Source organism: Nuphar pumila, chromosome 8, assembly GCF_984573655.1.
Source record: "Nuphar pumila chromosome 8, dmNupPumi1.hap1.1, whole genome shotgun sequence".
Classification (NCBI taxonomy): Eukaryota; Viridiplantae; Streptophyta; class Magnoliopsida; order Nymphaeales; family Nymphaeaceae; genus Nuphar; species Nuphar pumila.
Genome location: NC_143256.1, coordinates 35,976,085 through 36,001,885, shown reverse-complemented (window position 1 = coordinate 36,001,885; position 25,801 = coordinate 35,976,085). Strand labels below are relative to the sequence as shown.

The 25,801-nt window shown below is 39.6% G+C and overlaps 1 protein-coding gene across 3 annotated transcripts in view; it reads left to right on the top strand.

Moving 5' to 3' along the window:
- LOC149829902 (putative E3 ubiquitin-protein ligase ARI8) overlaps nucleotides 1-25,801 on the top strand; it is a 74,988-nt gene that overhangs the window by 10,380 nt on the left and 38,807 nt on the right. For all 3 annotated transcript variants that reach the window (XM_090016155.1, XM_090016153.1, XM_090016154.1), the window contains exons 2-4: nucleotides 13,776-13,900; nucleotides 14,948-15,056; nucleotides 15,188-15,278. In XM_090016155.1, the coding sequence (XP_089872281.1) occupies nucleotides 13,776-13,900; nucleotides 14,948-15,056; nucleotides 15,188-15,278 (325 nt within the window). The remainder of the gene's footprint in view (nucleotides 1-13,775; nucleotides 13,901-14,947; nucleotides 15,057-15,187; nucleotides 15,279-25,801) is intronic.

The following is a 25,801-nucleotide window of genomic DNA, read 5'->3' as shown; positions in this document are numbered from 1 at the left end:
GTTGATCCAGCTGAGTCTTGTCCATTACCTATACCTCCTTTTCCTTTGGAATCCGTGCCCTTATTCCCGAAACAAACTTCATCCTCTTCCAGATTTCATAATCCTCCATTGGTATATGTGCGTAGAGATCCACCTCTGCAAGTGTCTTCATCTTCTTCTTCCCCTGAGGTAAGTTCTACTGACAATAGTGATCTTCATGATGATGATAACAGGCCTATTGCTCTACGAAAGGGGACACGACAATGTACCTTATATACCATATCTCATTTTGTCTCCGATGCCAGAATTGGAAATCAGATGAAATCTTTTATTTCAGCCTTATCTGCTGAAACTATTCCTCTGAACTATCAGCAGGCAGAGCTTGATACTCGCTGGAAGCTGGCTATGCAAGAAGAAATAAATGCTTTAATATATCAGCATACATGGGATCTAGTTGATTCCCCAGCAGATGCTGACATTGTTGGATGTAAATGGGTATATACCATAAAGTACAAATCTGATGGTTCTATTGAAAGGTACAAGGCCAGATTAGTAGCCAAAGGGTATACTCAGACATATGGTATTGATTTCTTTGAAACTTTTTCTCCTGTTGCACGGATGGGTACCATTCGACTTGTTCTCTCAGTAGCTGTTCAGCATGGTTGGAGCTTGTACCAATTAGATGTGAAAAATCCATTTCTATATGGGGACTTATCTGAGACCGTTTACATGCAACAACTTCCAGGATTCGAGGTTGAGGGGGAGTGTCAGAAGGTGTGTAGATTGAAAAAGGCGATTTATGGCTTGAAACAAAGTCCTCGTGCATGGTTTCAAAAGTTGTTTGAAGTGATGTCACGCTTTGGCTTTAATAGGTCAGCAGCAGATCATACACTATTTATAAAGAAAACTAGCTCTGACATAGTTGTTATGGTGGTATATGTGGATGACATCATTCTTACAGGAGATTATGTGAAAGCTATTGAAGCCACAAAGGCTCATCTTCAAAAACACTTTGTTACAAAAGACCTTGGTTCACTCAGGTATTTTCTGGGTATAGAAGTTGTCAGGAGCAGTGAAGGGATGGTTTTGTCTCAACGGAAGTATGTTCTTGACTTATTAAAGGAAACGAGAATGTTGGGAGCTAAACCAGCAAATATTCCCATGGACCATAAAGTTCAGTTGTCTGAAGAAGGGTCAAAACTGGTTGATAGCAAAAGCTATCGCTCCCTAGTAGGGAAGCTACTGTATGTAACTGTGACCAGGCCGGATATTGCTTTAGCAGTAAGCAAAGTTAGTCAGTTTATGAACAAACCAACTGAGGTACACTGGAATGCAACTATTATGATTCTCAGATATCTAAAATCTTCTCCTGGAAAGGGGTTATTGTTCAGGAAAGGTGGAACTCTGGAGATAGTGGCCTATTCTGATGCTGACTATGCAGGATTTGTAGTGGATAGAAATCTACCACAGGATTCTGTGTGTTCTTGGGAGACAACTTGATCTCTTGGAGAAGTAAGAAACAAAATGTGGTTTTTAGGTCGAGTGCAGAATCAGAATATCGGGCTATGGCCCAAACAACTGCTGAATTGATGTGGGTTCGTACTGTTCTTTGATGATCTTCAGGTGAAGGTTTCCTCTCCCATGACCATGATGTGCGATAACAAAGCTGCAACATATATAGCGAACAATCCTGTATTTCATGAGAGAACAAAGCACATTGAGGTTGATTGCCACTATGTAAGGGATATGGTTCAAGCTGGTCATATCACTACCAAATATCTAAAGTCGGAAGACCAAGTTGCAGATATGTTTACAAAACCTCTTGCTAGACCAAATTTCTCAAAATGTTGTGACAAGCTGAGCATGATTGATATCTATGCTCCAGCTTGAGGGGGAGTGTTGAGAATAAGTGGTTTTAAGTGAAGTCCTTTTATATTAGATGCTATTTGTAATTTTGCTTTTATAATGGGGCTTGGTTGTAATTATGCTTTTAAGCCTCTCTCTATTTAACATAGAGAGAGGCCCTAATAACGATTATCGAGTTTTCTCTTCCTGTGCAGCCGTCTCTCTCTCTCTATCTAGGGTTCAGTGCATCTTCTACAAGGACAAAAGACTCTTATGGGCCAAGACTACTTCAAGCTCCTGCCCAAGTACTATGGACTGTACCGAGTTGAAGAACAGATAGGAAAACTGGCCTATCATTTGACACTTCTTGAACAGGTGAGGATCCATCATGTCTTCTACATATCCCGCCTCAAACCGTTCCATGGTGTACCTCCAACGGTTGTGGATGTACCTCATGATGAAGACCGTGTGCCCAAACCCACTGCCATCTTGAAGACAAAGAGACTGTGGAAGTACGATCAAATGATGTAGAAACATCTCATTGAGTGAGACCATGGCAAAAGAGATTCAACCACATGCTAATTAATTATACCCTCTTAATTAATTAAGACTTCCAATTGAAGGAGTCCTGTCAGAAGGACTCTGAAATCCCTTTTCAGTTTTTATTTTACAGTAGGATTCTTTATGCTTATGGATTAGGTGATTGAATATGGACTCTATTCTAGGCCTCCCATCTATAAATAGAGGTCTGGGGTTCCCTTTTAAGCATTAATTAATAAATTGAGTTTCTCAGAACTTCTCTCTCTGACATCTTTTCCTTTTTTCTCTCTTTCTCGTCTCTCTCTCTCTCTCTGGTCCTTTTTGGTTCTCGGTGGACTAGACCACCTCAGGTTGGATATCCAGCCCCTTTCAGGAGCTCAAGCTCCCCTAGCATCCTGGATCGTGTGTTTTTGTTGTCTCGGCTTGCCGAGTGACGTCTTCGTGTTGCAGATTGTGTGTCCGAGTTCTAGAACATGGGGAACTCCATCCCAGCCTGCTGCAGACCTCCAAGGTATCCCTACAACTCTTCCTTAGCCTTAAAATAACTTTTACTGATTTTTCAGACCCTGAAACCTAAAACCGCATCCTGCTAAGAACCCAAAATGCATAATTTCTCTAAATTGGTAACCCTTGACGGTCAACAGTCTTTTCTTGTGTTTAAAACATATCCCAGACCCTTATACACGTTCCTAGGTGACCCTAGAACCTTTGAACCAGGTCCTTTCAGTTTTGAACCGAAACCCGTACCCGAAATGTTTACTGAGTCCAAACCGCACTTGCCTGATTTAGTCGTTAGAACCTGTTTCACTATTTTGCCCTAACCACAACCGCGAGAAACCTTAGACCTCTTCCCCACCATGTCCAGCAGGGTTCACTACCCCTGACACGAGTACCAAAGGTCTACGATTCAAAAATCACATTTTCTATCCTCTTGAGTCCTTCGAGCTCAAATTGCAATTCCTGTCTCTCGAAAATCCGGACCTACCTTTCAGGCCTTCTTCCGAACAACCTACATTGGAAATTCCAGAGGGTCTAACATGAACATACATCTCTTTTTGTGTGTTGCGTAGGAGAGAGCTATTCTAGAGTTGGATTGTTTTTCTTTTGATACTGACTATTGTGGTTAGTCATCCTTCAAGGTGGATACATAAAGTTAATGTTTACACTAAACTTATTTTCTGTGGTTGTGATCGTTCATAGAAATAAGTATTTAGACCACTTGTGAAGCTTTTGTGCTTTCATCTTAGTTAATCCATGGTGGTCTTAGACAGTCCTGAGTTGCTTATCAAAATATACTTTTAGATATCATTTCAGCATCTGTCGTATATCAAGATATGTCTTTGATCTTTTCTAAGTTAATGGTTGAATCTCTAATTTGGACACTGATTGCAATTCCCTGATTGTGAGTATGCCTGTTCATATGATTTCTTTAAGTGCACTTGTTCATTTATATGTTCTAGTTGAGGATTGAGGGCCATTGCTTGGTGCAGTGGTAAAGTGCTTGGGTTGCCAATAAGAAATCATGGGTTCAAGTCCTGGCGGGGCCACATGTCGCAAAAAGCAGAAGGTTAGGACCGGCTCCTGTCCCCCTCCCTAGCACCCTGGAATAGGGGACTACACCGGGTATGGCTCTTTTATATGCTGGTTGTGGGTACATGTACAGTTGCCAGTGGTGTTGGTTTGGAAGTGTGATTCAAGATGGAAACAAGGGATAATTTGGCGTAAATATCTGTAGTGTATGCTTAACGACATCTTGAAAGGTAAAAACATGAAATTAAAATGAAAAACAAAGGCAGAAGAGGAAGGAAGTTGTTGGCTATTGAATAGAATGAATTGATTCGGGATTCTAGATAAGGTGAATCACATTTTCCTTTTCTACCAAAATTATCATGTTTGTCATCTATATGACTTAGGCATGGACATGGTTATGGGTTATGACATGGATATGCTCGGTATGACCCAAAAGTCTTGGAAAACAAGGACACACGGTAATATTTACATGCACACATGCATGCTTAAAACTCACAATGTAAAACAATAAAGCTTGAATGTCCTCTTAAAAGTGCAAGTTCTTGAATAAAAATTCTAAACCATCATGATTAATATGCATTACCTAATATATCCAAGTTAAAAGTTGAAATAAACATGATCGATGACAAATTTTAACATGAAAAAAACTATGCAGATGCAAAATAAATCCAATAAGATTGGGCATGAATTTGGCTGTGCTCAGGAAGTTTCATGTTGTGTGTGGTGCCCATCCATGTTAAGAAAATTGTTTGTGTGACATAGTAACGTAAATCAAAAGCCTGATTTACGAGAAAATCGAACTACTACGAGATTATCTAGGAGAAAGCAAGAAATTCAAGGAAATTGCTGTAAAATAATTGAAAATAAAAAGAAATTTGATAAAATTGAAAATTGTCTCAAATCCAAAACTCTGCCTTGACATTTGGCCTTCTCATCCTTTTAAAGACAGAGGTTTCCTAATTCTAAACAAACAAACAAACTTATTTTATCACCTTTTAAGAAAGATAAGATTTTTCCTAAAGTATGGATATGATTCAATATCCAAACACAAGATATCCAACATCCAAATAATAAATAAAAGAGCCTAAAATCTAAGATAAATCTAAATGGACCTTGCTAAGGAAGGCAATGGACCGGGGCGGGGGACAAGGTCTCCACCCCCGCCCCGTTTCAAAATATGAACCTTTATCCCCGCCTCCATCCCCGCACGAAGATGGATTTTAACCTCCACCCCCGCCTCCATCCCCGTTTCATGTCCTCCATCCCCGGTCCAAACGGGGGCGAGGCGGGGCCCCGTTTCTCCTTAGTCTATAGTCATCCCTTGAAGGATTGGGGACGGGGCGGGGTGGGGCTAGGCGGGGAAAAGCGTAAGTCCATCCTCGCCTCCATCCTCGCACAGGGATAGATTTTAACCTTCATCCCCGCCTCCATCCCCATTTCATGCCCTTCATCCCCGGTCCAAACGGGACTAGGCGGGGCGGAGCCCCGTTGTCCCCCGGTCCACTGCCATCCCAAGACCTTGCTAGACTCGGTTTGCATTGCTTCGCTCATGCATCATTCTCCCCGGGTTGGAGAAGACTTGCCCTCAAGTCTGTATCTCGCATGCACTTCTTCCAATTTCTCTCTACCCATAAGAAGTAACAAACCATTGCAACTTCTAAGAGATATAGGTCCACTAGCACTGATGAAATCCGATCCTAGTGGAGAATGATGATTCGATCCTTTGATGATTGGTGTAGTAGGGAGACAAATGGATTCTTCGTATAGTATATGGATCAAACTAGAAAAGTTCATTTTTTGTATGCACTTGGATCCAATTAAAATCAATAGGACCCAAATGTACCTTTACTTGATCTAAGTAGGCTTGGGTGGTTTCTTGGTCAAATGGGTAAGGTAGCATTTGTATTTGGGTAGGTTATGTAATGAAACAACAAGTTCACAAACACAATGCCATAAAGAGGCAACAAATGTGCGCATACACAAATGCAAAAGCCACTTATGGGCCAAATACAAATGAGCCACTAAGGGCTAACACATAAGTCTCTAAAAAGAGAGCAAGAGCACAACTAATAAATAAAAATATTATTTCAAATGCTTAGAGAAAGCATAACATTTGAAGGAGCCAAGTATAGCATTGGGGAGCTCCCAGTATAGTGGTTGGGAGCTTCCTAATGGTCATATTTATGACCATTGGAGAGCCCCCACTGACTCTATGGTCTTATTGACCATAGAGCCCCTAAAAAATTATATAAATTCCAAAAATAAAATAACATATAAAGACCCAAAACTGTCCCTAATGGACAACATATATTACATGTATGAAAAGACCAAAATACCCCTGGTCAAATATCCAAATTACATAACCCAATATATATACATATATTTTTTTTGAATATATTTATATACCTATGATTTTATACAATACATTTTAATAGGTTCCAAAATTTGATTAGAAAATAGGATTTGGGTAAGTCCAAGTAGCTACAGGAAAGTGTTTGGGTTTATTGAGGTTGGTTTAGATGGATCTTAGCGTAACTTTGGGTCAGTGTTAGGGTGAAAAGGCTTATGGAGTGATGGGGCTCAGTTTGAAGTGATGAAATCGGGTTTAGATTTTGATTCAAGGGCATTAGGTGGTATTTTCAAGGGTTTTAGTGAGGTGAACCGGTTTGTTTCAACCTTCTTTCACTCACGATGGGCAAGGGAGAAGTTGGGGACGAGTTAGGGTTACAAAACCCTTCCATCACCTTCCCTCGTCCAGCCCAACTGAATGGCCCACCAACTAGATGCCGTTGTTGCCACTGGTCAGGGATAATCGATGACCACTCACCTGTCGGTTTTCGGCTAGTGGCTGTTGTTGTACCCGGCTGGATCGTGACTGCCAAGGGATGGTGTTGGGCATGGTGGGGTGGCCATGGTGATAAGTCGATAGGGTGGCTATTGTTAAAATACAGTTTGCGTATGGATCTGGATCCAGATCCATACGCATGTTAAATGAAACACATGCTCAATATAACCTCATTAATGGCATTCTTGTAATATCTCTGATATTACAAGGATCATTGTATATCTGTTTTGTTTTATAAAGTTTAGGGTTTTGGAGGTCGAGCGATTGAGTGCCGCCCCAGTCAATTGTGCATCTCCTCTCTCTCTCTCTCCCCTTTTCCTGTGCAAGCTGAACCACACATACATCCATACAAAATTTGTCATGGTATCAGAGCTCGGGGTTGCAGAATCCTATTAGAGGCATGTTCAGCGAGATCTGAAGAACCAGCGTGTTCAGCGAGATCTGAAGAAACAGTTTCCTTCTCCTTCTATGGTGGTGGCGCTACCTGTTTAACACAGTAAGAGAGCACATTTGATTCTAGATTATTCATCAAGGTGAGATAAAAGGCTTGGCTGCTTCTTTCTTCTTCTGTCCTCTCTTTTGATATTCTGTTTTCTCTTCTTTCATCTTTCTTTCTCTCATTCTCTCTCTTGATATTCTCTTCAAATTCTGAATATTGATTTTTGTTCTTAAAGGCCTTTCTTCTCGGTTTGGGTTTTCCTTTACCCTAAAAAATATATATATATCTCTTTGCCCTCATTTTTGGGTTTTATTTTATCCTATATATCGATTTCTGCATCTTCTTTATTGCTGAATCGAGATTCACGTGAAACCCTTTCTTTATTGCTGAATCGAGATTCACGTGAAACCCTAATTTCACATTTTTTTTTTGCTGATTCTCGTTTATCAACGTCTGTCAGTCTTTCCTCAACATCAACGACTGCAACCACACTGCTGCAGTCATCGACGACTGTCAGTCATCGTTTCTTGATTCATCCATTCTTAACGTCTGTCACATTCCTCATTTATAAGTGTTCCCCTCTCTGATTGCAGCCTATTTGATCCTTTTTTATTGTAGTCACCATTTTTTTATTCATTCTTTAATTACAAACAATCTCTTTGATTCCAGAAAATTTTCCTTTCATTTATTGCTATTTTAGTGTTCCCTGTGCAACGCTTATAGGCAGATTATAACAGTTTACACTCTCAAACCTGTTTGTTTCTTTCCATTCGTTTTGTTTGCTTATTCATTGTCCCATTGATATGGATTACTCATCGCCATCCGGTCCCTCTGCAAATTTCTTGAGTCAGCTCGTTACAAAAAAACTTACTCATTCTAATTTTTTGACTTGGAAGAGGCAAATCCTTCCTTTTTATACGGAGTCAGGATCTCGATGAACATCTGGATGGTTTAGTTTCTATACCACCACGACTTATTTTGCAGGAAACCAAGGATGAGAAGGGTGACGCAATTACCATTTCTATTAAGAATCTAGAGTATACAACTTGGAGGAAGTGGGATCAGTCTTTAGTTGCTTATATTACGTCAAGACTCTCTCAAGAAGTGTTGGTTACTCTTTCAGATGATTGCACTGCGGCGGATCTGTGGAGTAAGCTGTCTCAAACATACTCTCAGGTATCAGAGGCCCGAGTTATGTACTTAAAAAATGAATTTCAAAGTTTGAAGAAAGGCTCCATGACAGTCATGGAATACATAGGCCGCTTGAAGAGTATTACTGATCAATTGGCTGTTGTTGGAAGTGCTATTGTAGATAAAGATAAAGTTCAACAACTTTTCAATGGATTGAGTCCTGATTTTGACATGTTTACCACAACTTTATCATGCCTTCCTCACTTGCCCACTTTTGACGACCTTCAAGCGAAACTTCTCCAGCATGAGATGATTATGAAACAAAGGGCAGAAGGAAATGAATCAGCTCGTCCTCATTCAGTTTTGGCCATGGACATTTCTGTAGGTTTTGGATGAGGGAATAGAGGGCATCAAGGAGGCAGAGGTCGCAGACGTTTTGGGCAGAGAGGACGTGGTATCTTGCTTACACCTAATATTTCAGGGGTTTTTAATACAGAGAATCAGAGGAGAGTGCCCACTTGTTTCTTATGTAACAAAAGAGGACATGTGAAAGCTGATTGTTGGTTCAATCTACAGAATAGAGGAAAAATAAACAAAATTGAGAATAAATCAGCTACTACTGTGGACACAAAAATGCCATCCACAGATGTGCAACAACTTTTGTTATCAGCATTGTCACAGAAGACGATCAAGCAAAATGAACAAGGCGAATGGTATGTTGATTCAGGTGCCGCCACACATGTTACGGGTAATGCGGGTAAGTTATCTCACTTATTGCCTTATTTTGAAAAAGGTAGTATAGTTACGGGAGATGAAACTTATCACTCCATTAGTCATACTGGCAATGCACATATCCCTATGTCAAAGTACTCACTTCACTTGTCCAATGTCTTTCTTGCTCCTAATATTAAAAAGAACATTGTTTCTGTAGCTAAACTTGTTGACGATATGAATTCTTCCGTCGAATTTACTCCTTTTTCTATTTATGTTAAGGATCTACGAACGAAGAAGACGTTCGCTAAGGGGGAGCGACAAGGAAACATGTACGTCTTCAAGGAGATTCCTTCAGTGTCTTCGCCTTCAGTCCCAGTCCTCCAGCTGAAGTCGTCCAAGCATTCTTCAGTGTCTTCGCCTTCAGAGTCTTTGTTTTTTCCTTCATTGGAAGTTTTTAATTCATCTCATTGTAATAAGCCAGATATTTGGCATAGTCGTTTGAGACATTGTAGTCGGGGTTTCGTTGAAAATCTTGTATCTGATGGTCTCCTTCCAAAGTCTAGTTTATGTTCATTTTTTGATAATAATAATAAATGTTCTTCATGCGAACTTTGCAAAAGCCATGTTCTTCCTTTTCATATTATAAATAAAAGAGCTTCAAAGCCATTTGAGATTATTTGTTCCGATGTTTGGGGACTCACACCTATTCCTTCTCTTTCTGGCAGTCGTTACTATGTTGTCTTTATTGATTCCTATTCCCGTTATACTTGGATATATTTCTTAAAACACAAGCATGAAGTTTTTCAAATATTTCGGGAATTCCATTCGATGGTCAAAACAAAGTTTGCTTGTGATATTGTGCATTTACAATGTGATGGTGGAGAGTATTCATCGAACGAGTTTATTGCCTTTCTTCGGGATAAAGGAATAAGTCGACAGGTTTCTTGCCCTCATACTCCTCAACAAAATGGGGTTGCAGAGAGGAAACACAAGCATATTGTCGAGAGCGCGATGAGCATGTTACATGATAGCAATGTGCCCGTTAGTCTCTGGACAGAAGTTTTTCACACATCTGTTCATATCATAAATCGTCTTCCTATGGCACTTTTGGATCGGAAATCTCCCTATTATACTTTATTTGGGCAACATCCCTCTTACGATGAGCTGCCTGTTTTTTGTTGTGTATGTTATGTACATATTGATTCATCTCTGCGAAATAAGTTTCAGGACAAGGCTGTCAAGTGCAGATTTGTTGGGTATGCAGATGAATACAAAGGTTATCGATGCTATGACCCTACTACAAAACGTATTAGCACCTTCAGAAATGTTGTTTTTGACGAACGAAATTTTCATGTCAATGACTCTGCAGCGTTGCCATCTCGAGAATTAGAAGTATATGATCCATGGATGAGCGCATATCTTTTTGCTAATACAGGAGAAACATGTCAAACAAATTGTCCTTCTTTCGGCTTGAGTAGGGAGTTGAATGACTCACAGATGCATGTTGAATCATCTTCAGTTGAGCCACCCCCAGTAGAACGCTTCTCTGGACAGATATACACTAGACGGGACAAAAATACAGAGCCGAGGAATGTGGAAAACATCGCCAATGATTCGGCTCAAAGGCCGTCACGCATTAAGCATCCTATTCAACGATGAGTGAGTTATGAGACCTTCTCCCTTGATTTCCAGTTGTTTATGGCTCAGCTCACAAAACAGGATGAACCCACTTGTTTTAATCAAGCTCTTTAATCCCGTCATTGGACTGAAGCTATGAATGAAGAAATGAAAGCTCTTTATGAATGCCAGACTTGGGAAATAGTCCCTTGGCCAGAAGGAAAGAATGTAGTTGGCTCAAAATGGGTTTATAAAATAAAGTATAAGCCTGAAGGAAGTATTGACAGATATAAGGCGCGACTTGTTGCTCGAGGATTCACACAACAACATGGTGAAGACTACGATAAAACTTTTAGTCTGGTAGTCAAAATGGGTACTATTCGTGTCATCATATCCCTAGCAGTCGATCGAGGTTGGAGCCTTAGCCAGATGGATGTTAAAAATGCATTTTTGCATGGAACTTTAAAGGAAGAAGTGTATATGGAGCAACCTCCTGGTTATGCCGAGAAGGATCCTACTGCCTGGGTGTGCAAACTAAGGAAATCTCTGTATGGGTTGAAACAGGCGTCCCGTTCCTGGTTTGAAAGTTTATCTATGCAAATTCAGAGTTATGGTTTTAGAAGATGCTCTCTGGATCACTCACTCTTTATTTACCAAAAGACAGACATTGTTATACTTCTTATATATGTTGATGACATTGTGATTACTGGGAGCTAAGATAATCATGTGCAAGACGTGAAGCAGTTTTTAATGAAAACTTTCAAGATGAAAGATTTAGGGGAGTTGCGGTATTTTCTTGGTGTGGAAGTGGACAGACAACAAGACACATTGACACTCATGCAACAAAAATACACTCTTGACCTTTTGGAAAGAGCCGGGATGACGAATTGCAAACCAGTCAGCACTCCTAGTGTATTACATCAAAGGCTGAGCTCTGAAGATGGTCATCTTTGTGTCAACCCTACAACGTATAGAAGTCTCGTGGAGATGTTACAGTACTTGACCTTTACCAGACCTGATATAGTTTATGCTGTCAATCAAGTATCCCAGTTTATGCATGCTCCAACGGAGGGTCATATGGAAGCTGTGAAGCGCATTCTACGCTATTTAAAATGAACTATAGGAGACAGACTTGTTTATCACAAGAATAATAATCTGCATAGAGGACATGAACTCATCACTTATACAGACACATATTGGGCAGGGGATCCAGATGAGAGACGATCTGTCTCTGGATATTGTGTATATATTGGGCACAATTTAGTGTCCTGGAGCAGCAGAAAACAAAAGGCAGTGGCACGATCGAGTACAGAGGCTGAATACAGACCGATGGCTGCAGGCACGACAAAAGCCACATGGATTAGACATTTATTGAGTGATCTTGGGGAGACAATTATTCGATCATTTCTTTTATGTGACAATCAAAGCGCAATAAACATTGCATGTAATCCTATCCAGCATAGCAGAACAAAGCACATTGAGATTGATCAACATTTTATACGGCAGAAAGTCAAGATGAAGGAGATAGAACTATGTCATGTTCGAACAGAAGATCAAGTGACAGACTTGTTTACCAAGGGGTTAACAGGACGTCAATTTTGGCTATTGAAGAGCAAGTTGTACATGCTCCAAAATCACGTACAACTTGAGGGAGGGTGTTAAAATACAGTTTGCGTATGGATCTGGATTCAGATCCATACGCATGTTAAATGAAACACATGCTCAATATAACCTCATTAATGGCATTCTCGTAATATCTCTGATATTACAAGGATCATTGTATATCTGTTTTGTTTTATAAAGTTCAGGGTTTTGGAGGTCGAGCGATTGAGTGCCGCCCCAGCCAATTGTGCATCTCCTCTCTCTCTCTCCCCTTTTCCTGTGCAAGCTGAACCACACATACATCCATACGAAATTTGTCAGCTATACGACGAGAAAATGATGAAGGTGGACAATGAAGAAGAAAAAAAATTGATGGTGGTGAGGGTGGAGAAGAGGTGATGGTGGTGGCTGCTGGAAAGAGGAGGGGAACAAAGAGAGGGTTGATGGAAGAGGATGGACTGGTGGTTGGCTGGTGGGTGGAGAAGGAGAAGGAGAAGGAGAAGGAGAAGGAGAAGGAGAAGGAGAAGGTGAAGGTGATGGGTGAGTGTGGTGGATGGCAGGGCAGTTTTGGAGTTCTCTCTTCGATTGGAAAGAAGAGAAGGCAGGGAAGGCTCTTGCCAGCAGGTTGGTGTCCCGACAACTGACCCTATCCTGTGCCAAGTCACCGGACAAGGTGTGGCCAGTGGCTGACCCTCCGTTGATCTGTATCTGGGACAAAGAAGAGGGTGAAACGACAAAGGGAAACAGACCACCACTTGTTGGTGGTGGCTGTCCGAACTTCGACTGAAGATTGTTCCAATGTGGTACGCTTGGTTGCAGAACTGTTGTGCTACTTGACTCTTTTGTGGGGTCGCCCGACTCGCTTCCCGGGTTAAGCAACAACACTCAATTTTTGAGATCACGTGACTGCTCTTCGGCCCCATCATGATTTCGCCATATGATCTCGATTTCTGCTTCTGTTTGATTGAAGCGCTATTCTATGCAATAAATGTTCTTAATCTCACACACATCTTTACTCCACCAATAAATAGTCTAATTCGTTTTTCGTTGGTTGACTTCAAGCCAATCCAAACATGCTTCAAATTCTTCCATCGAGCTTTAATATGTCGGGATCGTTTCCTTGAATCGTTGGATTGAACGAATCGAGGGAATCATCCTTTTTTCCTAACAGGATATCACATAGTCTGTTATATAATAAAAAGTTTTTTGCTCATATTATACAAAGATGATAGTGTAGAATTGCTGCCTTATTTTCTTCAGGAGTTGTCAATTGCTTGACATTTTAATTAATTTTTTACCTGTTGTTTCAATGTGTGGCATGGTGCCACTTATTCTTATTGATAAAGCATTTGCTTGAGTTTTGTCCATTTATTTGTGCTCTTTGTTGTATGGATTGATCCAAATTCTTCTACTCCAAATATTATGTATTCACTGACACTTGCAGGTGTTCTTGTGAGGAGCTTTATTAATATTTATGTACTGTATAGTAATTTTTTGGTTTGCTGTTCAACTTCTTTCTTCTCTCTTTTCCAGCAAAACTATACCATCTTGAGTGAAGCTGACATCCGTCTTCGTCAAGAGGATGACATAACAAGGATCTCTACTGTGCTTTCTATTCCAAGAGTTTCAGCTAGTATTCTCTTGCGTTACTATCACTGGTATGAAGTTTGCATCTGCTATAAGGAAGTTTATGAAAAATTTGTCCATATGCTTCCCCATTTCTTGATGATGGATAACAACATGAATTATCCTATGATTTATCGACAAAGTGTAAAAGAGATTGATCTGATCAAGTTGAAGCGCAGTCACCTGAAACGCTTTGGGTTAAAGTGCTGTGTTAACTGGCTTCAAGCCAACAAATTCAAACCCATTGATGCTTGAAATGTCATGGTCATAGAACTCATAATTGCTATCATTTCTCATGCATGATGTAATGAATCTGGCTTCATACTGAATTTTCGGTATTGGATGCATCTTATTGGTTGATTTTACATTTCTAAGATTGGGCTCATTTAGTGATTTCATCACTTTGCTAAAATGGTTTTTGTTAATCTACCTCTTTCATTTCAAAAGAGGTCCAGGCACCCGTTACATTTTCATCTATTTTGTCATTATGACTTTTATGCTATGTCACATGGGTGCGGGTGCGGGTGTGGGTGCGACACTGGTGCGGTGCAATTTAAAAATTTTTGGACACAGAGACTCGGCTATATATATATTTTAAATATATATAATTATATATATAACAATAAATTAATAATAAAATTGTAAATTTTAAAGCCAAAATAAAAAAGTAATTCTTAACAACAAAACTTACCAAAATATAACAATAATAAGACTCGGCTATATATATATATATATTAAAAAATATATAAAAAGATCATTTTTTTAGTTTTTTGCCCTAAAAAATGGACAAAAATAGACTTGGTCAAAGTTGACCAAGTCCAAAACGTGAAATGACTCAGCCCCGGTGCATTGACCAAGTATGACTCTTCGTTGACCGTGTCCGCCCCGTGTTCGAAGCTGCACCCGTGTCGGGGCGTGTCGATGTGGGTGCGTCGACCTTCAAGCCGAGTCCGTGTGACTTAGCTTTTATGCATTCAATGAAATGATGGTTAAAAATTGGTAGGTTATTTGTGTGCTTAAGATATTTAAGATGTGCTACAAGGGTCTCATGCTTTCTCTTGAATCCTCTTAATACACAGGAGTGTCAGTAAAGTCAATGATGAGTGGTTTGCAGATGAGGATAAAGTTCGCAAAGCTGTAGGCTTGCTGGAGAAGCCAGTTGTTGAGATAATGCCTGACACGGTTGAAGTAAGAAATCATGTTTTTTTGTTCTTAAAGTGGTTGAATTTCATCACCTATTAGTATACATCAAACAAAATTTTCTGCTGCCTTAAACCTCATCCTTCCATTAACAGCATTTGTCATTTTCCGGTTTGCAGCTTACCTGTGGAATTTGCTTTGAAAGTTGCCGTAATGGAGTAATGCAGGCTGCTGTTTGTGGTCATCAATTTTGCACTTCCTGTTGGAAAGGTCTGTCTATTTGTCTTTAAGAGTAAAATTGTCAATTGTTTAAAATGTCAAGGATAATTTCATTCCTGGGTAAAGAAGCACATTCTCAATATAGTCCATGCATATCAAAACTTATCAATCTTTTGTGCTAATTTAGCAATCTTAGTGATTTTTTAGGAAGAAAATTTCAGCCATTAATGCTAAAAGCACCTGCTGTAATTAGTACTAATTCTAGGAATAAGTTGATCCTCTTTTATGTACTCATGCTCCGTCTTCTATTCCTTGTTTATTGTTTGAAGCTTGCATTTGAGGCCTATTAAAGAGCCGTTATGTCATTGCAACCCCTGATCTAAGCACATAACTTGAAACAATGGTTTTACTGCACACAAATCATGAATAAATAACATACTAAAAAATGCAAAAAATGATACGCAGGTATTTCACTAATATGATTTAACAACTCTGTTTATGATTACCAGAGTTGCTGGAAGCGCGCTTCCCTAAAGCGTGTTTCGGAAGCGCAAAATGTCGTGCTTCCGAAACATGCTGGGAAGTGCACAAAAAAATTGGAAAGCTCGCTTCTCCCTTGCTTCCACTTTTTTTTTCATTTTTTTTTATATTTTTATTTTTATTTTTTTCTCTCTTTTTTCGCTTTCCTTTCCTAGGTCGCTTCCGAGACGATTCTTGGTTCGCTTCTAAGTCGTCCCACATTTCCTGCTTCTTAAAATTTTGAAAGTGCCTCGCTTCCCGCTTCCTCGACTGACAACTTTGATGATTACCATTAGAAGTTGCCTACTTGCAGTGTATTATGCTGTTTGGACCACAGTTATGCCTGTGTAATGTTTAAATGTATTTTTGTACCTTTATTCTTTGTCATTTGATTATAGCCTCAACTTTGAGGATGATATAAGAGGAAATAGTTGTTAAATTCTTAAAGTTTCTTTTGGGATTTTAATGTCTATGTGGAGGTTTCTAGGTTAAGTTTATGAATGTACCGTAATGCGATTGTTAGTGTGCTACGTGCTAACTGAAAGGAATAATACATCCACATTTTATGCCTAATAATAAATGGATGCTGGGATGAGGTACATGGAAAGATTTGATTTTCCTGCCTTCTACCAATAAGCAACATGCAGTTGAATGATGGGATAAAGACTAAATCCGATTGAACCTTGTCTTGGTCAACAAACCTGAAATATTCCTTTTTTTAATTGGGATGGTCTGAATTTTGAACTCCAAAGTTGGTGATTGGTTTGGTAAAAAACTAGTTATGGGGGGGGGGGCATTACTGATGAAGATTTGTTTCAACAAATTGGTTGACTGAGTGAACATCCTAGTCTGAACGCAGTGATGAAGTGGGCTCCACTGCAGTATAAACTCATGAACACCATGATGAGTCCTGTTGGGTGCTGCCTGTCTACAAAGTCTCTTTGAGGGAAGGGGCCCCTCCCTTGGACATGGATATTTGCACGGCCAGTTACATGGGTGAGGCTATGACTCGAGATAACCTTCAGGATTGTGTGTTTTTAGCTGGTTCTGCTATATGGAGATCAAGATCATCTACATATAGGGGTAATTGAGATCTTGCTGGAATTTTATAAGGTAATGATTATGTTACTGGCTGTCCGTCGCAGCTTTGGAACTCAAATTTTTTTCTATTCTCTTGTATCTGTTTCTTTGTTTTTAGTAGTCCAAAGAAATCCTTATCTTTGGGTCTAAAATTATGTAACATAGACACTCCCATTTGGGGTGCCGTACCCGTGTCGACACGAGTACTGCCATCGGACACAGTGCAGGTACGCCGCGGATCTGGTCCCGCACTGCGTCAGGTTAGGTCCAAAAAACCCCGACCCGTGTTGGTTTTTTTTTAAACAACCCCCCTTGACTCCTCTTCCTCGGTTCTCTCTGCCGTAACCCCCCCCCCCCCGCTCCCCGACTCCCTCTCTCTCTCGGCTCTCTCTGCCCTAACCCCCGTCTCTCTCTCTCTGCTTTCTCCGCCCTCAAAGCGTCGCTCAGCCCCTCACCACCTCCGCCCTCACAGCATCGCTTCTCTTGGCTCCTCGCAGCATCACTCTTTCTTTGCAACTCAAGTACTTTCGTCTCTGTTTTCCTCTTGACTTGCCTCTCACCTCTTTTATCTCTGTCTCCTTCTCGACAGAGACCATATTCCTATCAACGGATTGTCCCTCATGTAGAGAGGGGTTACTCTTGATGATGTTCTAGACAGTAATCATCTGTTGTAGTTGTAGCTTTACTTGTTATTGAATTTTGATTATTTGAATAAAGGTTGTTAGCCTATTCTGTTATTAGTTTAGTTGGTTGTTAAATGTTAATTGTTTAAATGTTAAATTAATTTTTGTTGTCTTGTTGGAATAATAGATTTTAAGTCTTTGAATTTATTTTATATATATATATATATATATATATATATATATATATATATATATACATTATTGTCCTCCGTGCCCGTACCCACATTTTTTGAAATTGCCATGTCGTGCCCTTCGTACCCATACCCATGTGACTTAGGTCTAAAATAAAAGTCCAAACCTTAGACAAAAGATAATACGAAGAGGCTAATATTAAAATGCGTGCTAAGCATCGCCTAAGCTTTGGCCCCCTTGGGCTCTAACTGTCACCTACTGATGCACAAAAATATTTTTATTTTGAAACAAATATTAAAAAACTCATAAAAAAATAACACAATTATAATGTTTTAAAAACTATTAAAAGAATATCCTCCCAGGGAACACCTAGTTCACCTCGACATCCAAATAGGTCCCTAGGCATAATTTTAACTACTGTACATGCTGGCACATCCATATACACATATATGCAAGAAAACCTATCTTTGACTTTCTCAAAAGTAAAGAACCAAATCAATAACCCACAAAACAATATGATAATTGGCATAAAAAAAGTGTGATATGTTTATATCTATCCATCTCTATAGGTCACCTGGGCACCTAGGGTAAGTGCCTAGGCATAATTCTAACTGCTAAGTCAAAAAAGTAGAACAAATGGCATATAAAGCAGGCGTGCACATGCCACACTCATGTCCACATATATGCAAGAAACCTTATGTTTGTTTTTTTTCCCCAAAATAAAGAACCAAATCCCACAACAAAACAATGTAGGAATTGGCATAAAAGAAAGTGCACACACATGTATGTATGTATGTATGTATGTGGGTATGGGGGGGGGGGGTATATATTTAATAGAGTCGATTGTAGGTACAATTTAGTTGAAATCTTGTGATGCAAGTCGTTTTCATCCAATTTAGCCTCATAAATGTGTTTGGCATGGTCGATTTAGTGGGAATCAACCCTTGAACTATGTAACACGGATTCTTCTAACAGCGCACCACACGCGCGTCACACCTGCACCCATGTGGGTGCGACACTTGGACATGACTTCCTTTGTGTCTGGTGAAGTCAACCACACTGAGGTCCATTTCTGTCCAAAAATAGATTCAGTTAACCCTAACCAAGATCAGTTAACCCTAACCAAGATCAGTTATATATATATATGCAGGTAGTGTTAACTTAAAACTGCTACAATATATATACCCTCCCCGCACCCCCGCACCCAAGTTTTTTAAAGTGCCGCATCCGCATCCGTATCCGCACCCGCACCCGCACCCACACGTATGTGACATAGCCCTTGGATCAGCTTTTTTCGATGAAAAACATGTTTTTTCTTAGTAGGAGAAAATCAGTGCATTTACAACTGTCAATTTTTTGCATTGCGAGAAGAATCTGTACACAGGTCAGATTCTGGTGATTCAAAAGCTGGTCCCACTAAAAAGAGCATGTAGATCAAATCCATGGGGTTGTTTGGACTGAAAAAAATAGAAAATTAAGAAAAAAATTAAGGTTGCTAAGTCGTTTGTGCATACAAGAAATTGTTGCAACCTTTAACCCTATGTACACACAAAAAAAGCGAAAGCACAATTATAATGTTCTACAAATTACTAAAGAAATATAAAATACCATTTTAGGCACCATTGACTTTGGAGCTCTCCTAGGCTCTCCCCTCTCTCCCTCCTGCTGGGTGCTATGCATGTGTCTAGGTCACCTGGTCACCTAGACCTAGACAAGTGCCTGCATAATGTTAGCTACTAAGACGAAGAGTACAACAAATGGCATAAAGTGACTTTATTCACTTGCACACTCATATATATATATATATATGCAAGCTAACCTCACCTTTGATTTTCTCAAAATAAAGAACCAAATCCTTAAAGTACAATAAAATATGGCAATTGAGATAAAATAAAGTGTGCGTGCATCTCTCTCTCTCTCTGGTAGCTGTGTAATCCTTAGGTGTGCTGTAATATCTCGTATTTTTCTAGGATTTTTAAAAGGCAAAAATATAAATTTCAAATTATGTATTATATTTAAATTGATAAAATCATGGGAAAATAATTAATTTATAGGTGCTGTCAATTGGGTCTGGGCGTGGCCCAGAGCCCATTGACAAGACCTAATTGAGCTAAGTATAATTTGAGAAATTTTCGGTTTTTAACCTTTAAATTCAAGTGAAAAGCATGTTAAATTCATGCGAAATTCAGATATGATCACCGTTAGATCCACCTCGAAATCTAGATCGCGTAGGCGACCTATTTTTCCGAAATCATATTGCGGTTGGCCCAAAAAAATGCATTTTTCGAAAATGACCGACCTTTATTTTTGACATTTTTCTGGATTGGATCTGATTGGATCCGCTTTGTTTGATTCAAGTCAATATGGATCTGGACCAAGTATAGGATCTATATTGATTAGGATCTGGTTCAGGTTGGATCCATTTGGATTTAGATGCAGATTTGGATCTTGGATCCAAATATGAATCTAAAATCCATCCATAGCAATTTTAAAACCACTTTGAATTTAAAGTTTTAAAATCAACTTTTAAATACAACAAGGATGAGGCAAAGTTTTACTTGGGGTAGAACTCTACCCCATAGAGCCTTCCAGAGGGGGCGTCACCCTTTGGAATATTCTTTAGAATATTAATTAAAAATAAAAAAGATAATAAAAATTAAAAGGATTATCCAAATGGATAAGAGTGTAGAGTACACATAGTAGAACTCCACTCTTTAGAGGTCTCTAGAGGGGACACCACCCCCTCTCTAGAAACATTAGATAACTTAAAAAGAAATAATGTGAAAGGGGTCATATTCTCCCTCTCTCTAGAACTAGTGTTATAGAGAAAGAGGGAGAGGCAAAGAGAGTGAGATAGAGAGTTGAGGTGAGAGAAAAACAAGGAAAATCGTGTGAGGGTTTAGAAGAGAAAGAAAAGGAAAAAAAGAAAAGAGAAAAGAAAGAGAAGAGGAAGAAGAAGAAGAAAAGCAAAATATCTTTTTCAAAGCATCCATCGATTTTCTACTCTTTTTTACACTACGAATCAAGGTACAAATTTCTCTCTCAATTCGCACGGGAAGGAACATGCATAAATTGATTTGGGCATAACTTTAAAGGGAAAAAGGGAATTTGAAATATATAAATATATATTGCTGGTTCGATACACACACACACATATATATATATATATATATATTTTATATGGATGCCGATTTATTGGGTTTTAAGAATATGCTATGTCACATGGGTGCGGGTGCGGGGATGCGGCACTTCCAAAAAACCCGGGTGCGGCAGGGGCAAAAATGTAAAAAAAGATATATATATATATATATATAATTTTGAAGTTTTAACAATTAACATTGTCATAATATCATTCATCATACAACAACAACAACAACTACACCTTCATCCCAAAACAATTGGGGTCGGCGATATGAACCAAAAAAGAAAATCATTCTGGGTCTTCCACATGAATCCTTCTCCTCCAATCATTTCTATCCAATGCCATGTCCTCGGTGAGGTTCAAAGCATTCATATCCTTTCCTATCACCTCCATCCATGTCTTCCTAGGCCTACCCTGACTTTTTTTAACTAATATATTTTCCCATTTCTCCATCCTTCTAACTGGAGCATCATTAGGCCTTCGCCGAATATGTCCAAACCACCGTAAACGATTCTCTCTCATCTTATTTTCAATGGGTGCAACACCTACTTTCTTACGTATCTCCTCGTTTCGAATCTTATCTTTTATTGTATTTCCACACATCCATCTAAGCATACGCATCTCAGCTACACTCATTTTTTGAATATGATGTCTCTTGGCAGCCCAACATTCCGTACCATATAGTAAAGCAAGCCTAATAGTCGTCCTATAAAACTTTCCCTTCAACCGCAATGGCATTCTACGATCGCACAACACTCCACTTGCACTTTTCTATCATGCATGCAATATATCAACCTAAATATCAAATTATCAATCAAATAAGTAAAGCAATTACATAAATCGACCTAAATATCAATCAAATAAGTAAAGCATAAAAGAACTAAATTACATACCAAAGTATATCCTGATGAAGTAATGAATGTTAATAATTTTTTTCTTCATCATCAAATGCATCATTAGAAGGAATACTGGGCTCAGCTAAATCCATGTTTGTTATGTTGAAATCATGTTCTCTCTCGAAGTCACACTCTTTTGGGTTTACATCCCAAAATTTGGATGTTCCTTGTCTGCGTTACAAACCCAATTTGAAAATGTTAAATACAATACAAGTATATTTAAATGAAAACTAAGAAATAATCAAATAACTAAGAGAGCAAATTAGTACCTGTATTCATCATTGCTTCGCGAAAGTTATCGAAGATTTGAATGAACATATACTAAATCCTCTGCACGCTTTCTGGTGAGTTTGTTTCTCTTCATGTTGTGGATTTGAGAATATGTGCTCCAATTTCTTTCACAACAAGATGAACTAGCAGGCTGGGATAACAATCTTAATGCAAGACGTTGGAGAAGAGATGTTTCTGATCCAAATGTTGACCACCATGTGATAGGATCTATATTATCTTCTTCTCTCGCGAATAATGCCGGTCCATATAATCTCGAAGATGAAAATTTTTCAAACTCTTGTGTGACTTGATGTAGAAGATATGCTTCTGAAAAAAGTCTTGTCATACACATATTTCTATGTCTTGATAGCTCTGGATCTAAATTTGAAGGGACATGACCAATACCACCAGCCCGCCACTTATTTGCATAATATTTTGGATTAAGCGAATGTGCAATCTGAATCATCCAATGCAGGATTTTTTTCTTCATGCTTGAAAACTATAGCTTGTATTTTTTCAATTATATTATCTCACATTTCATAAACTCTGTGAAGCATGGGCTCATCATTATCAACTTCTCTTAACATTTTCCAAATAGGTTGCGTAAATTGAAGAAAGTATACCACTCTGTCCCAAAATTCATCATAAAGAATGAATTTTTTAATTTTTTAAGCTTTGATATTATCACCAGCACGATAGAATGTCCAATTTTCATCAGTCACCATGTTAATCAAAGCATTCTTTACTCTTTTAATCTTCTTCATCATCACAATGATGGACGCAAAACGTGTTTCAACAACCTTCAATAATTTCAAATCAGAATGCCTATTAAATATAGCATTAGCACGACGGTGGTTAACAACAAAATTCCTAATGCTTTTGACATTTCTTTCTAAATCTTCAATCCATGAACATAAAGCATATGCTTGTGAATTTTCTTCTTCTTTGGGGTTGCAGATGCTCTTTAGGGCTAGATTTAAGTTGTGTGCTACACAGGGAGTCCAAAAAATATGAGGGTACTCACTCTCCAAACTCAACGTTGCACTTTTACAAATTGGAGCGTTATCTGTAATGATTTGTATTACTTTCTGATCACCCGCTTCTTTTATCACTTCTATAAACAATCCCTTCAAATACTCTGCATTTTTATATTCTCCAGATGCATCAACTGCTTTCAAGAATATTGTGACACTAAGCGAACAAGCAATGAAATTGATTAATGGACGCCTTTGAATATCTGTCCATCCATCAAACACAATAGAAACTCCATTTTGCTCCCATGAATATTTTTTAATCTCCAGCAACCTCTCCACATTTGCCCTCTCTTCTGCAAGAAGTGTGGTTCGTATTTTTTTTGAACTTAGAGGCACATAACTACTCAAATTACAATTTGTCAAGGATGTTACTAAATCCTTCAAATAAGGATTTCTAGCCGCATTAAATGGGAATGAACCAGAATAAAAATACCTCCCAACTTTTCTATCCAATTCTTCTCTTTCATATGTATTGAATGCTGCTTGTATCGTTCCTCTACCTCCTACATTGACTTTTCTTTTTTTTCAGCATCTTCTTGGTGGCTTGCAAATGACACACTAATTGCACAAGAATCGGTCATTGCCTTTCTCTTCTCATATTCTTCTTGTATTTTCTTGTATTGTCTTCGCATTGTCTCATCAACTTTTCTGCAAGCTGAAATGCCATGTCCTGGTAGCTCCAACAAATGAGCCTTCACTCTTGTGTAAGACCCAACAAAATCTCTTTCGCAGAGCTTGCATCGAAATCTCTTGTTTCCACCACCTCCTTCTCTAGTTTTTTCAAGTTTATCTACATGTACCCATAGTGGCCCCACATCATCAATCCCACTGCAACTATCAGCAAAACTAGCAGCAAAACTCACATGTTGGGATGAGGATGATGCAAGTCCTTTCCCTTTATCCGTCATTTTTATCCTGAAAACACACAAAAAAAATATTCAAATTTTCAAATCAATTATACTCGACCCCCTCTCCCTGTCGAAAACACAAGGAGAAGGGGGGGCTCAGCCCCTCCCCTGCCGACCCAACAAGAGAGCGAGAGCGAGGGGGGCTCGACCCCTCCCCTGCCGAAAACAGAGGGAGCAGGGGGGCTCAACCCTTCCCTTGCCGACCCAGCAAGAGAGCGAGAGGGGGGGGCTCGGCCCCTCCCTTGAAATCAAAGGGAGTAGGGTGGGGGGCTCGCCCCCTCCCCTGCCAAAAACAGGGAGGGGCTCAACCCCTTCCCTACCGAAAACAGAGGGAGCAGGGGGTGCTCAGCCCCTCCCCTGTTGACCCAACAAGAGAGCGAGAGGGGGGAGGGGCTCGACCCCTCCCCTGCCGACCAAAAAAAATAGCGAGAGGGGGGAGGGGCTCGACCCCTCCCATGCCGACCAAAAAAAATAGCGAGAGGGGGGGCTCGGCCCCTCCCGTGCCGAAAACAGAGGGAGCAGGGGGGGCTCAGCCCCTCCCCTGCCGACCGAACAAGAGAGGGGGAGGGGGGGGGGGGGGCTTGGCCCCTTCCTTGTCGACCCAACGAGAGAGCGAGAAGGGAAGGGGGTGCTCGACCCCTCCCCTGCCGACCGAACAAGAGAGTGAGAGGGGGGGGGGGGGTGGAGCTCGGCCCCTCACCTGTTGAAAACAGAGGGAGCGAGAGGGGGGGGCTCGGCCCCTCCCCTGCTAACCCAACAAGAGAGCGAGAGGGTGCAGGGGGGTCTCGGCCCCTTCCCTGCCGACACAAGAAGAGAGCGAGAGAGGGTACGTACCTGCGAAAGGAGAGGAGCCTGGGAGGTGGAGCTGGGGTGTCGGTAGGAGAGAGCTTGAGCTCAGGGGGAGAGGAGAGGAGAGATTAGGGGCAATTTTTTTTTGTTGCCCTAATCCTCCTTTTCATCGTGGAATTTTATTTATTTATTTTTAACGCCAATGACCCTGGATGCATTGACCGCACCCAGGGTCGTGTTGACGGCACCCGGTGCCGCACCCGCACGTGCACCCGCGTCGCGTCGTGTCGACGCGGGTGCAGCACCGGTTTTGCCGAGTCCATGTGACTTAGAGAATATGTGAATATATTTTTTAATAAGTTGATCTGGTTAGGCATGTATTGGAATTCATATCTGCCAATTTTCTTGATCATGCATCGAAAAATATGCATATCGATTTCTTTAAACCATGCATATGAATTCATATTGTCGATTTTCTTGTTCTTGCAAATCTGAATATATATATATATATATATATATATATATATATATATATATATATATATATATATATATATATATATATTCTAGGTTGGTTGATGGTTATAAATCTGAACATGTATTTGCTGTTTTGAGATTTGTTGAGTTTCGTATACATGCATTTGAATATAGTTTTGATTCAGATTTGTTGAGTTTCATATACATGCATTTGAATATGGTTTTGATTCAGATTTGTTGAGTTTCATATACATGCCTCTCAAAATATAGTTTTGATTCAGATCTGTCGAGTTTCATAACCATGCATCTAAAAATATTTTTACGATTTAAATTTATCGATCACGCATATATATATATATTTGGTTCCATTGATCATATGAGCATGCAATTGAAAAAGTTATACATGTACTGCTGATTATTGACTTTTCTTGATCATGCTTCAAAAAACTCTTCTTGTAGTTCAGACCTAATGAATTAAATATTCATGCATTGGAAATCCTGTATATGATTTAGATTTTGTCTTGGTACTCATGCATTGAAATATTCATGTGTTTCAGAATATCGAGTTTCGTACTTATGTATATATGCAGCCAGCATGTTGCACAAGCTGTTATATGTATACTTTTTGGTCTGGCAGACCCATG